The 14,296-nt window shown below is 37.3% G+C and overlaps 1 protein-coding gene across 1 annotated transcript in view; it reads right to left on the reverse strand.

Annotated features, from left to right (window-relative positions):
* Window positions 1-12,006, reverse strand: part of LOC122803808 (extracellular calcium-sensing receptor-like) — a 156,676-nt gene extending 144,670 nt beyond the window's left edge. The window contains exons 1-2 of the mRNA XM_044073494.1: window positions 11,789-12,006; window positions 3,778-4,063 (exon numbers count right to left, since the gene is read on the reverse strand). Coding sequence (XP_043929429.1) covers window positions 3,778-4,063; window positions 11,789-12,006 — 504 coding nt within the window. The remainder of the gene's footprint in view (window positions 1-3,777; window positions 4,064-11,788) is intronic.
* Window positions 12,007-14,296: the final 2,290 nt, after the last annotated feature.

The following is a 14,296-nucleotide window of genomic DNA, read 5'->3' on the forward strand; positions in this document are numbered from 1 at the left end:
TTTTAATGAATCCAGGGGAGTATTTAATATAATTATTTGTCCAAGGCAACCTTCCTATGTGACTGCTTTATAAACCTCCACAATTTCAGGGGAAAGATATGAATAAAGTGAAAAAGAGGCACATCAATTTGAATCTACACGCAGTCAAAACTACCCTATTTTATTTCATTAATTCATTTTAAAATGTCATCATTATGAAATAAGGATATGGAAACATGGTCTCCATTTATATTATGAACAATAATGAGCTGCAAAGAAGGAACTTTGATGTAGTTCATATTTGTAAAACAGTGAAAACCTTTTTTCACTAAGACCTCCATGCTACAAACAGAACATCATATTTGGAGACATGTTTTGAAAATTCTTCTTTTATATGCATAAGTAAATAAGTTTGATGCCCTTGAGTCAAAATCAACTCATGGTAACGCCCCATAGAGTTTTCATAGCATGTTACTGAAGCAGACTGCCAAGCCTTTCATCCTTGCAGAAACTGCTTTTGTCTAGACTGCCCAAACAAGGTTTTGAACCCAGGTCTATTAGTTGGTAATCCTGTGCCTTAACCTCTGTGCTACATGGCTGGGGTTTTGCATCTATAGTCCCACATTATAAAAGAAAAGTTATTATGCACTGTATTTTGCTTTTTATTTTCTTTGAACCATGAGTGTGTTGCAGCACTGGGGTTTCAGGCTATATGAAGACCTTACTGATCTCTTGCTTATGTTGCCTCTGTCATGTTTCAACCTGCTCATATTTTTTGTAATAATCTTCCTTATTTCTAGTACTATGTCAGCTCAATCAGGTTTTAACAATTGCGTTTCAGTCACTAAAGCACTCCATGAGAAGGTTGTTCCTGAAATTATAGAATTAGGAGGTTTCAAACAGATTCTCTACTCTTGACTTACAGTCATATGACTAGGTTCTAATTGCCCAATCACAGTTTACACTTCCTCATAGATTTATTGACAGGTATGAGTTTGCCTCTTTCCTTCAGGCATCATCAGCCTTGGAGTTAGTATATACAGAGATGCAGGTATGGGATAAAAGCCTCCCACATGAGTGAAAAAGCAGATGCAACCATGAAGACCCCAGCAAAATAGGAATATTATATAATAGGAATTTAAGAATATAAGCCTTCACAATTGTCAACATGCAGAATTAGGAGGCTTGAAATTATAATATGAAACCAGAATACCCATTAGGTTATTCCCATTTTTGTAATTTTTCATTTGATTAAAGTATTTTTATGATTATCTATGATTTAAAGTTATCATAATGAAACATTTACATAATTTCAGTATAAGTATCGTTCATGATGTTGCTAGGGCATGTACTACAAGGCAACAAAGTAACATTTCTTCTGATTGGGAATCCTCTAACAATATAGTTTAACCATCTGTACGGGCAGGTAAGTGACAGCTCTTTGGCCCATTTGCACATACTCAGGAAGCCTTATTGGCCTTTCCATTTCCCTGGTGGTGAGAGTCAGGTGGCATTGAGTGGGTCAGCTAGTTTGTCCACCTGGAGTGACCTATGGTTGCATGTGAACACCCAATGAATTCCTCAAGGGCGAGGAGTTGTCCATGCTCTCATACTCACCTCCTGATCCCAGACTGAGCAGAAGTCCTCACCTGGTACAGCATGGGCCAACACAGTTACTACAGGCAGGTAACAGACCTAGCCACCAGTAGATGTCACCAGTGCTGCAGACCTAGCATCCATCCCACCAGGATGAACAATCTGATGTCAGGTGGCCAATATCATCCTTACCTGCCCAACTCCTCAGATACCTGTGTCACTAATCAAACACAAGTTGTCTAGCTGTAATAAGGGCTTCTTCACTCCATACCACAGGGCCAGGGTAATTTCCGTAATGCTTAAGTGACATTTATTCATAATCCTCATCACTTCTATGCACTATTGCATCCTGCTATTCTTCTGCATGTACTACTGACTACACAAGTTCCTCTACAGCAAAGTATGAGGTCACTGACAACCACACACTACTGCATATAACTCATGCAGCTGTTAGTAATTTGATGAAGATGCCCTTGGTTGTGCACTGTTAGCGCTCAACCGCTTAACACAAAAAATCTGGACAAATCCAAAAATAATGGGGGGACAAAGCCTCAAGAATAGGGACAAATTTTAAATATTGCTCTTATAGAATTGGAAAGTTGCTAGAATAAAAGGTCTTGTGTTACCATGCATTTTCTGAAAGATTTGAAGTCTGAAACTCAAATGTCTGTTATTATTTAGTGAATTCAGTCCTCACTGATTTGCCTCAAAAATCCATAAAGTCACAAATTTTATGAGGAATAGACCAAAAATATGAGTAAAAAATCTGGACATTCTGCGAAAATCTGGACAGTTGAGAGGTACATGGCACACAATGTACAGGGAGTCTATCAATCCAGACATCTGCCATCTTCCACCAAATTTATCATAACCTTGTTAAGTATTACCATAAAACATTTCACTACTAAAGTCATACATCAACTACCTTTTTTACAAAATGCATTTATGTTAGCGCTAACATATTTTGAAGGCAAAGATTATCGCCATTACACAAAGTTGTTATGGTTTCATAGCATGCTGTTAACATAAGACATTAAAGATGCATTATTCAGGGAAGGGGAAGGATGAAGGGTTGAACTTGCTCACCTCTCTCAAGGGCAAGGGACAGTTCTTATGTCTGGGGGCATATGCACTGCACCTTTTCCATGGTGGAGACCTGAGAAACATGTGTGACTGCTTGTTGTGCAAAGGTGAGCATGACTGTAGGGCTATGCTGCTTGTGGAAGTGAGCAGCAGTCCAGTGTCACATCCCACTGTACATCCTCCTCAAAGTGCCTACTGAGCATGAGAAAGGAGTTAGGACTTGAGCAAAAAAGGGTGATCCACCACGAGTGATGTCACCACCTCCCTGCAGCAAGGATGCACACCAACAGGATGAACTGAGCCAAAGGACTCTCTTCTGTAGGGAAAAGAATGCGTCCATAGGATGTTGAGGGAGACATCATGGTGAAAAGTAGAGATGAACTTAAAAGAAATATATTATTCTGAAGAAATACATTATTTTGTAAAGATATTGTACTGTTAAATTAAAAAAAATAAGAACTGGGAAACACTGATGAAGGTTTTTCCAACTCATTAACAATTATGTTAACTGTTGTGTGGTTACAGGTGTATGACTATGGATTTGTCATAAAGAAGCTGTAGAGTTTTATGCCACCAAAGCAATCACCAGATTTAGGTATAACATCTGCTAAATCAGACATCATAAAAATTCTTTGTATGTTGTTGTTGTGACTTTTGGCTTTTCCTGGTTAGGGGTCACCACAGCAGATCTCCAGTTCGCTAATGATTGGCAGTTGATTTTTACATGCCGAGTTACCAGCCCTGACGCACAACTTTCAACGAAGGTATGCCCATACACGCATGTCTCCACGCAGAAGACGCTCTAGCTGAGAATCAAACCAGACAGCATCTGACTGTGAAGCGACAATGCTACCGCAGCACCACCACCACGGGTCCATCATAAAAATTCTTTGTATACAATACTGAAATTAAATTTATATATATGGTAAAGTACTACACTTACTGTTGCTAAGAACCTGTAGTGCTGACAGCCAATTATTATTTTGAAAAGTAACTGCATCATGCTGATATGCAACAGATAACTTAATATACTCATATCATATCATATTAATGGTATAAGAATGCTATATGATGACATGCATTAAATACATATTAAAAATAAATCCGTTTCTGACTTGCCTGGGGAAATTTATAGAGTCCTAGAAGCCTGGCCATGGGAATTGATGTTGAAGAGTATGACTCTCCAATCACAGCTACAACTGGGGAAAGGCACTGATAATTTGGAACTGGCTTTGCCTGCCCTGTAAGCAACCTCAATGTACCCTCAATAGCTCCAGCAATAGTTGAACAGGAATCATAAATCACATATCCGAGCGTAATATTTGACAGTAGCTTTGGGTCTTTCTGAATCTCTTCAGTTGCAAATATCATAGCCAGAAGTCTTTCATATGCTGTAAAGGGAAACCTAACAAACACAAATACATGTTTACACCTAATTCTGGATAATACTTTTGTCAGTAAATGAGCATACTGGAAAATACTTTGGTGTGTATAATATCCTACAAAAAGAGCAACACTGAAAGGACCTAACTATTTGATGGTTATTCTCCTTCCTCTCATTCATTCATTTATTTTTGGCAGTAAAAGTATGTCTGACAATTTAATGAACACAACTATAGTGAAAGCCATAATATGGAATGAAACTTTAAAATGTTGAAATAAAATATTAACAATATGTACATGCTAGACAGCTGCAACATCAAATCACTATTAAACCCCTGTAAACATAACTCAAAACGTGCTAAAATGGGTCTTGCAAGGTCCCAGTCTCTCCTTTAATGCTGAAGTAGGTATTTTGATTCTGAAATGTTCTTGTTTTAGAATTTTATAATTTCATAATTTTTCATGCAGTTTTACAGCCTTTATTTATCTATGTTCGGTAAAATGTCTGACAACCACATTAAAGTACTTAAGCAATGAAAGCATTGTGCAAATCAAAATAATTTCATTACCATATAAATAGTATTAAAATGCTTAAACAATGTACGTACTGTTCAAATTAAAATAAGTTCAGTACCTTATAGAGGCAAAACTAAAAAAAATAAATAAATGTGGTAAAACCATACTTCTGAACTGTACAGATTTTTGTAAAATGTCCAGAATTTTGCCTAATATTTTTGGTCTATTTTTCATAAAATTGTGATTTTTCTGACAAATTAATGGAAAATCTTTAAAGATTGAAGTTAGAAAATAATAACAGACATTTGAGTTTCAGACTTCATACCCATCTGAAAAATCATGCTATGCAAACCTGTTAGTCTATCAACTTTCTAAGTTTGTAAGAGCAGTACTTAAAAAATGTTCCAATTTTGGGGCATTTGTCCCACTTTTATTTAGACTTTGTCCAGATTTATGGTGATAAAAGGTTGAGAGGTATGGGTAAAACTAGAAGAAAAATGTTAACACATTACAAAAACCAAAAAAAGTAGTTAACATAGCTTGTAGTGTGAGATTTAAAAATACTCTTCTAAAAATAATATTTCAGAGAACATCTAATGCAGGTCTCCAAGTTGCATGACTGAATCAGGAAAGGTAACTAATTCCCAAAGGTCTAGAACCAGTTAAGCAAATGGCAGGTTTCCAGAATATTCCAACCAGCCTTGGAACAGCCAGCAACTCTTCTTTTGATAACATGAGGGGACCAGAACATAAGGAATCAGGACTGTTTTCTAATAAGCAACATTCATGTTGTTTAAGATTTAGAAGGTAAGGAAAATATCTTAGCCACAGATGTGGCACCATTTGGCAGTCAGTACAGGTCTTAATCCAGAGAAGTGATGAGACACAATTGGAAGCTCTGATGCAGCAGTCATGTTGTGAAATTCTGTATGTTCTTCAGACATACCCAGTCACCATCTAAATGTCCAAGGTATAAGGCACTACAGTAATCCAAGGAAGAAGGTACCACCTCATGTGTCACTGCACAAGAAGGCTTCAGATCACTGTAGCATTATTTAAGAGATAGTAATTTGTCTTGCTGAAAACTCTCACATAGCTCTTTAGTGCCAGTCCATTATCAAGAATCATACCTAAAATGAGAAGTTGCGAAGCAAATGTCAATCTATTTCTCCCATATACCATAAAGGACAAAATCACATAAGGACGAGATGAAAAAAGAGTAATGTGTTCCGATATCACCTGTGTCTTAGCCTGAATAAGCTAAAGTAAACTGCCAGTCATCCACTGAAGACTTGACTTCAGGAAGTATTCAAGGGTGGTAAAGTCTGGCATAGACTTCTGAGATAAGATGAGACTGAACTAATATAATCAAAAATTACCTCTGCTTCAAATGACCTTCCTAAGGGACAGGCTCATGAATAATAAAAGTGCCAAGATTTAACTTTGTTATCTGCGGTGGTGGTGCTGTGGTAGTGTTGTCACCTCACAGCAAGATGTTGTCCCGTTCGATTCTCAGCTAGAGCGTCTACTGTGGAGACATGCATGAATGGGCGTACCTTCGTTGAAGGTTGTGCGTTAGGGCCGGCAACTCAGCATGTAAAAATCAACTGCCAATCATTAGCAGACAGGAGTTCCGCTGTGGCAATCCCTAACCGGGAAAAGCCGAAAGACACAACAACAACACCCCAGACTCTAGTGTAAGGTCATCAAAGGAGTTAAACATGAACTTCACTCATTGTAACTGGTCCAAAAGGTAAGTACAGTGCTCACAAAACTCCAACATGGTAACAAATACTTCATCAAGATGTTATGACTTACTGTGTCTAAAGCTGTCAATTATGGATGCAGGTTATGGCATTACAGGGATTCCCTTTTCTCAGAGACATAAAAAAATCTCAGGAGTTTATGGAGGTAGAGTCTCCCTTTTTAGGGGTCTATATTAGATAATTGAAATCTACTTACCTCAAACCTGTATTCATCGACACTGAAACTGTGAAACACATTTCAGTGTAGAAAATCTTACTAGGGTAAGTAATCACTTGGCTACTACAACACCACAACACACATCACACTAAATCAAACTCACCAAAATGAGAGGGCTTTGCCCCCACACCCCCCAATGTGGGGGGGCTTTGCCCCCACACACCCCCTAACTATATATACCAACTCCGAGATCACACTATGGTGGGGAAAATGGCAAAGTTGTGGTGTTGGCCAATTGCTTCCTTACCCTAGGAAAGTTTTGGTCATTCGCTGAATTGAATTTCACTGTTTCAATGTCGATGAATACAGGTTTGAGGTAAGTAGATTTCGCTTATCTAATATAGACACCTTGTTAAGGAGTACAGGAGGGCTAGCCTGCTGCTCAAAAATGCTTTCTTGAAATATTTCTTACTATAACTGCTATTTGCAGAAGAGTGCAGATGATGTTTTATAACTGCACTTACGAGAGCTAATCAGTAAACAATTGCAGTTTCATTAATGTCACATGGCACACAGTGTCATGTACTCATAATTCTCTCTAAAAATCCAGCTACAATACCTTCATTCTGCAGACTGCATATGTTCACATATGTTAAACCTTCCTTACTTTAGCATAAAGTTACAATAAAATATATAGCTACAAATGCATTCATGGATTGCATATATAATGAATGTAGTGATACGCAATAATATGGCAAAAACTGAAATGTTTAGAAAAACAAGAGTACAAAAAAGTCTATATAGATATATATATGTGTGTGTGTGTGTGTGTGTGTGTGTGTGTGTGTGTGTGTGTGTGTGTGTGTGTGTGTGTGTGTGTGTGTGTGCGTGTGTGCGTGTGCGTGTGCGTGTGCATGTGTTCTATACATGCATGATATCATATTGCCTTCTTGATCAGTATTTTGTTTCTCTGATATTCATTCACATTTGTTGATCATGAGCTATGACTCTGTTTGCAGTACCTGTTCATTGAACTTTCACATTAGCATCAGGATCACTTTAAACAATTTTCTGGCTGTCTTCCAATCTTCCCCTCCTACGTCAGCAAAATATCATATGCCCTGCTGTGCAAGGTTCAGTTAATTAGTCACCTATGTATAACAATACAGTTAGCCTGTTGTGCCAAGTGTTCCCTTATGTCTCTCCTTACTCCTGTTATCTAAGCAGAACATTCACATAAAATAAAGTCTTAAAATGCATGTCAACTCACTGTTCAGGCAAATCTAACCATTCCTGAAAATGCAGCCAGTAAATGTTCAGTTTGAAATGCGTACTAACTGCTCACGAGGTTATCTTTACATCATACAGTAATACTGTTTTAGGAAGAAGCTGACTCTGTTATTTCATACAGAGCTTTACATAACAATGAAATGTTACTGTATGCTTACTAATGTATACACCTTAAGCCGCTGATGTAAACCTCTAATTTCTGTAAGTATTGCATTATTGCATGCATCTTAGCAAATGTTTGCAGTATGGAATATTTTGGAGGTTACTCTCTGCATTCCTCATAAAGTACAGTATTTTGACAATTGTCACTGTCCCTACCTGTATTCACACATGTCCTGCACAGTTAATACTAATAGTCCTTCATAGAGTTCACTGGTACAGCTAGTTAAACTCACTATTAGCCAACCTTCTGAATGTCACTTGTGAAGAAAAAAATAGAATATTTCTAGCAGCATTTGTTGCACCATGATCTTTTTTGAGCTACTTAATATTAACCAAAACAACAGTTTGACTTTAACCCATCACACCAGTTTGAATTAAATTAATCATAGCTTGGGGATAGTCGTAAATTAATTTCCCTGATGCCCAGTGTCTCCAACTCCAGACTGTGCATAATTTACTTATATAATTCTTGTAAGAAACCCAACATGCTCACTCTTCAGTTCTGCATTGTCCCTCTAAGTCAGGCAGATAGATGTGCACAACTCAACGACACAAGCTTAATAGAAGAGAACCATCACCTGGCCAAATATATATATATATATATATATATATATATATATATATATATATATATAGCTTTCTTTTTTTAATTACTTAGGTACTATGTTCAGGTATTCCTGGTGTCTCGGGTTGGTAGTGCAGCTTATTATTATTCTGTTTGTGAGGTGGAAGGGTACAAGGATCCAATCTTTTTTAGTACCTTTAGGGCATGCTCTAGAGATTATCCCTCATGTCTAGTGTTCTCCCCAGGTCCATGACATTTTTCTTCTTCTTTTTGTTTTCTAAGTGACTTTAAGACATGATATGCAGGGTATCCATGCTGTGCAATGTTGCCCTGACCCCCTTCATCTTTTTCTTTTTTTTTTTTTTGTTTGTTTTTTTATGTGCATTTAAAGCACAAATAATGAGTATCCCTGGCGCAGAATTTGCGTGTTAGTCTAGGGGTGTGGGGACATGTGACAGCCCGGACACACACACACACACACACACACACACACACACACACACACACACACACACACACACACACACACACACCTATCCTACTTATCCTCTAACTAGCCCCCTACAGCAAACTTCCAGGCAAACATACTCACTCATACATGCAGCCCCAACACATACATATATGCATATATCCCCCAACACTATCTGTCCACTAAACTCCCTGGCAGTTACCTCAACCATGATGTAAGGAATATGAGCTTTTTTTTTGAGTTTATTAACCCAAGCTTCAGTGGGCAGTCCTGTTATTTGGCAAAATGGCTACTGCAAGATGAGCAAAAAAGGTACCCTTTCTAAATCAAGCTTGAATCAAAGAGATAACATAATGTACATTGAACAACAAGGGGTTTTAACTTATTAAAGAAAAAAATAAAATGGCATGCATGCACAAGTATTGATGACTTTCTTTAAATGATACTGTTGTGCACACAGATGCACATAAACATCTATATCTATCAGTTTACCTTTTTATCTTGTTATATAAGAAAAATATTCTTCTGTCTGTAATCATGCAAGTAACAACCCCTTCCTTCATATACATACATGCCTCCTTTCGCATATGTATTACATTGTTTATTAAGTTGATATGTTGCTTACAAGTGATGGGCTAAGAATGTTTTAATTTAGATATCTGAACCTACAAACATTCATTCTCTGAACTAAGCATATATCCTCAAACCTCAGGAACCCAAGACAGCAATGTGATTGTCTTTCTGACCCACTGTTATGTGGCATATCTAATGCAAACCTGTGTCTAATACATTCATAAATAAAAACATGTGACACATCTCAACTGAATAATCCCTTCTCTTTCTATTATTCATTATTGCCTCTCTCTTTCCAATTAATCTTTTCTTTCCCCCCAAAAAAACTTGTTATATAGATTTTATATATATATATATCTATATATATCTATCTACTTCAGTCGATCGAACGTTTACAAGTTCGAACCACATATGGCCAAGACCATATGTTCGAATTCATAAAAGTTCAAACACTGAAGTAGTAACATAAAAAACAATAAAACACAAAACTAAACATCTATAGCATTGGGGCTACAACCCCCTGCACCCCCACACCCCCCTTACTTAAATATACCAAATTCGAGATTGCACTATATTGTGGAAATGGGAAATCTTCCCTTTCCGCTCTGTACGAAGATCTCCATTCAGTCCGATCGGACTTTTACAAGTTCGAACATATGGTCTTGCCCATATGTGGTTTGAACTTGTAAATGTTCAATTGACTAAAGGGGACCCATATATATATATATATATATATATATATATATATATATATATATATATATATATATATATACATATACATACCCACTTGAGAAGTATGCTTCAAGGTGCAAGATAATCTCCAAACAAAACCAAAATATCATCTCCAACTGACTTGACTTCTTTATAAAAATATGAGCTAATAATCCACAAAAAGTGGTTCAGGTGGTGTTGTGATCTACCCATCTACAATGGGAGGACACCCTAAAATGTGGTTCCCTATTACGTGATCGAAAACACTGTTCTTTGAACGCATAGTAGTTGAACTGAAAACATCGCAAACACTAAACCATGAACGGCCATGTACGCAAATTTTTTCCTAGGGAAAAAATTCAGTTGGCCGTTCTTGCGGTTTGCCCTGTTCCCCAACATTGAGCAATCTTGGAGTTGGTATATTTAGTTAGGGGGGTGTGGGGGTGCAGCCCCCCACATTGGGGTGTATGTGATTAGGATTGGAAAATGTGTTTTGTTTGTTTATGGCCTCGCGGATGTGGTCGTCTGCAGTTATGTGTTTTTGATGTTTTCAGTTTGACTATTACGCGTTCGAAGGACAGTGTCATTGATTGTGTAATATAGAATGTGGCCATGCCAAGCCCCAAGGAAGGCTTAGAAATTTAAGAACTAAGAAATGTACAAATTCCATTATTATGTTCAGGCTTTCAAATTTTAATGCTCCACCCCCTCCAAAACATCAATTCTTTGAAAAAGAGCATATTATAGAATTTACACTTCATTATTTGTTTTTTTTATTTCTTAAATTTTGTAGCTTTCATAGTCCTTTGTTCTGTTTGATCACTTCTGTTTTAAATATAAACAGTAATATTCATAAAGCAGTGCAGAATGGATATTTGTAAAAAAACATATACAAGAACAAGTGAGAAAGACATTAATGCCTGTATTTGTTCCATACATAAGCACTCTCTGCTTACAAGATTACATTGTGCAAGTATTTCTGTCATCACTGAGTACCACACTCCAACAGACAGGAACCAAAGTAAGACAAACTAGCGAAAAACAAAAAGACAGCTTGGAAACACCAAAGCAAATTCTCTCTCAGTTTAATTCTCTTTCTGAAAGAGAATTAAACTGAGAGAGAATTTGCTTTGGTGTTTCCAAGCTGTCTTTTTGTTTATCACTGAGTACCATAGCAGAGAAACAATAAATATATTCAGGAACAATAAGGTCCTACTGGACTCTGTGTAATACTTCACATGCTAATTGGTAACCTAGTTTTTGATCAGAAGTAAAGCTTTTAACCAAGTGACTTGTGTTTATTCAGGCAGTCTATGTTCACACACATTGCATGCCTTTTATATGTTAGCTCGGTCTCAGCAATGTACAGTCTTGTAAAATACCTGTTGAAAATCTTCATACTAATAATGCATCATTTGATTATACTATAAAAGTTGTAAGTTCTAAAATGAGGCTATAGAGTTTCAAGCTGGCATCCTGCTGCCACAATCACCCTGCAAACATTTGCCAACATAGCGTAACATTTGTTTTCTTACTGTTTGCATAGCTTTATGTCACGTAGTTCAGTAAAAGGAATTTGACTGACAGGCTCTCCAATATGAAGTGAGAAAATCCCTCCAATGTTAAGCTCTCCCTTCCTGCTGTAGCCACTCATAGTAAAGCTTCTCAGCTGACAGACCGGTCCTGTGATTTTTATATTTGCTTTGGCAGGAATAGAAATCAGTGAGATTAAAATGCTGAGGAGCACCGCCATCATTATTTAATAAAAAAAGAAAAAGATGAAGAGCAGTAACATGAAAAGAAACATTGGTTTAAGCTGGAACATATAACAATCCTCCATTTTATTATGTCCATCAAAAAATCTGCACACATGGTTAAAGTCAAGCCACCTCCATCGACAGAGAAAATGCCATGTGATGTCTTTATGTAGATGTTCTTTTATCTTAAGAAGAGACTGAGGGAGCGAGAGAGAGAGAAAGAGTAAGAGAGAGAGAGAGAAAGACAGTGAAATTATTTGTTTAACAGATCCTGGTTATAGAATATTTATAAAAGTTATTTTTATATGTGAATCTTTTAGCTGAATCTTGCTCATGCATTGTACAGTAAATATCTGTAAAACTGATGCCTGCACTGGTTCTTATAGTGCTTCTAATCATGCTTCTTGGTGACTATAAAGCACATTTAAATTAGCCAGTTGCAGTTTTCTCTGATGAGTACCACAGAACTGAATTCAGATAAAAACAAGATGCACAGGGATCCACAAAAGATCACAAAGTCCTTAAGGTGAACTAATTAACTTTGATTCCATATGTTGTTCAAGCATTGGAGATATTTTCTATACCAAAAATATTTTGATAAGATTTTATTGCAATTGCATGTATATTTGATGGTAAGTTTGAAAAAATTATATAGTTCTAGTTTAGTTGCTGAATATAATTTGATTGTTCTACAACTGAAACTAACATCAAACTGAGCTACACACATGGCAGACTTAAGGTCCATAATACCTCATGTTAGACTCATCAAGTGTACTGAGTATTCTACTGTAATATATGATTTCTTCCTTTTTTAATTTCTCCAAATCTTTTGGGTTCCTAATAACATGACGGGAATGTACCCCATTCCTTAGTCAAAGTACAACTAAAGCTCATGAAATTAGTATTGTTTCAATCTCTGATGTCAGCCAGAAGTTCTCTTCGCAGCACCCGCAATGTTCCCAGTAATGACTCCTTCTGCAATTTGTATGGAGTTACATGTATTGGTAACATATCTAAATATAATTGTAGACTCTTTTTTTATAAGACCCCATTGCTCCCACTACTATTGGAACTATCTGGGTGTCTTTCTTTCACATTGCTCTTGTTTCTGCCTGCAAATCCTGATATTTTATTACTTGTGTCTCACCATTCGCAGGACACTATAGTCACCGGGTGTGGCAATTTCAATGATCAATGCTACTTTTGTCTTTTTTTCCTGGAGCACTATATCTGGTTTTCTATCATCAATCTTTACTTGCAACTATATTTATGCTTTTTCCACATTTCTTGCCTTCTCATCTGGTCCCTCACCTTATATTCTTTCTTTTGTTTTGTGGCACAATCAGTTGCTGCCTGAGTTTTATCTACTTGTGGTTTGATTTCCATTCCTGCTTGATGCCGATATGCTTCTGCTAGCCGAAGCAGGACATCATCTTAGATTTATTCTCCTCATGTTTCAAAACTTGAGGTCAGCAGATAAAGGGAATCTTCAAACTCTGGATCCTAAACAGTTTGGTTTTGTGAAGGGTAGATCATGCCTGTTCAACTTGGTTGACTTCTTTGAGTCAGTCACCAAAGCTGTGGATGAAGGTAAGGTGGTTCATACAGCCTACCTTGATCTGGCCAAGGCCTATGATACCATTCCTAAATCAGGAATCACAGAAAAACTTACTAAGCTAGGTATCAACCCATATATCACTAGGTGGGTTGCAAACTGGCTCACAGATAGAACCCACAGTGTGAAAGTAGCTGACTCAAAGTCAGACTGCCGACCAGTCATGAGTGGAGTTCCACAGGGTTCAATCCTGGGTCCTCTCCTGTTTTACTGAAGTTCAGGCCAACATAAAGGGAGTCTAGCTGGCAAAGTTCGCAGATGATTGCAAGTTGAGAGCTATTATTAACTCCCCAAGTGATGCTGACATCCTACAGAAAGGCCCCAATGAGACCAATGACTGGTGTCAGAACCATGGCCTTAAGCTCAATGCCAAAAAATGTGTCTTCATCCCTTTGGGAAAATTCCAGTTCCCTTGAATTACCACATTGATAGTAGTCCACTGAACACAGAAGGCGTTATAAGAGATCTGGAAACACAGGTTGACAGCAACCTCTCTTTTGACCACAACGTTGCCACTGTGGTCAGAAAGGTCTTCTATGTGGCATATGTCATTACTAAGGGTTTTGTATCCAGGAAGAAAGAGGTCATTGTCTCCCTCTACTCTTCCCTCATTAGGCCAATCATTGAGTACAATGCCCCATTTGGCATGTACCTCACTAGACACCTGCAAC

Source organism: Protopterus annectens, chromosome 6.part0 (assembly GCF_019279795.1).
Source record: "Protopterus annectens isolate FY-2018-M chromosome 6.part0, PAN1.0, whole genome shotgun sequence".
NCBI lineage: Eukaryota > Metazoa > Chordata > Ceratodontiformes > Protopteridae > Protopterus > Protopterus annectens.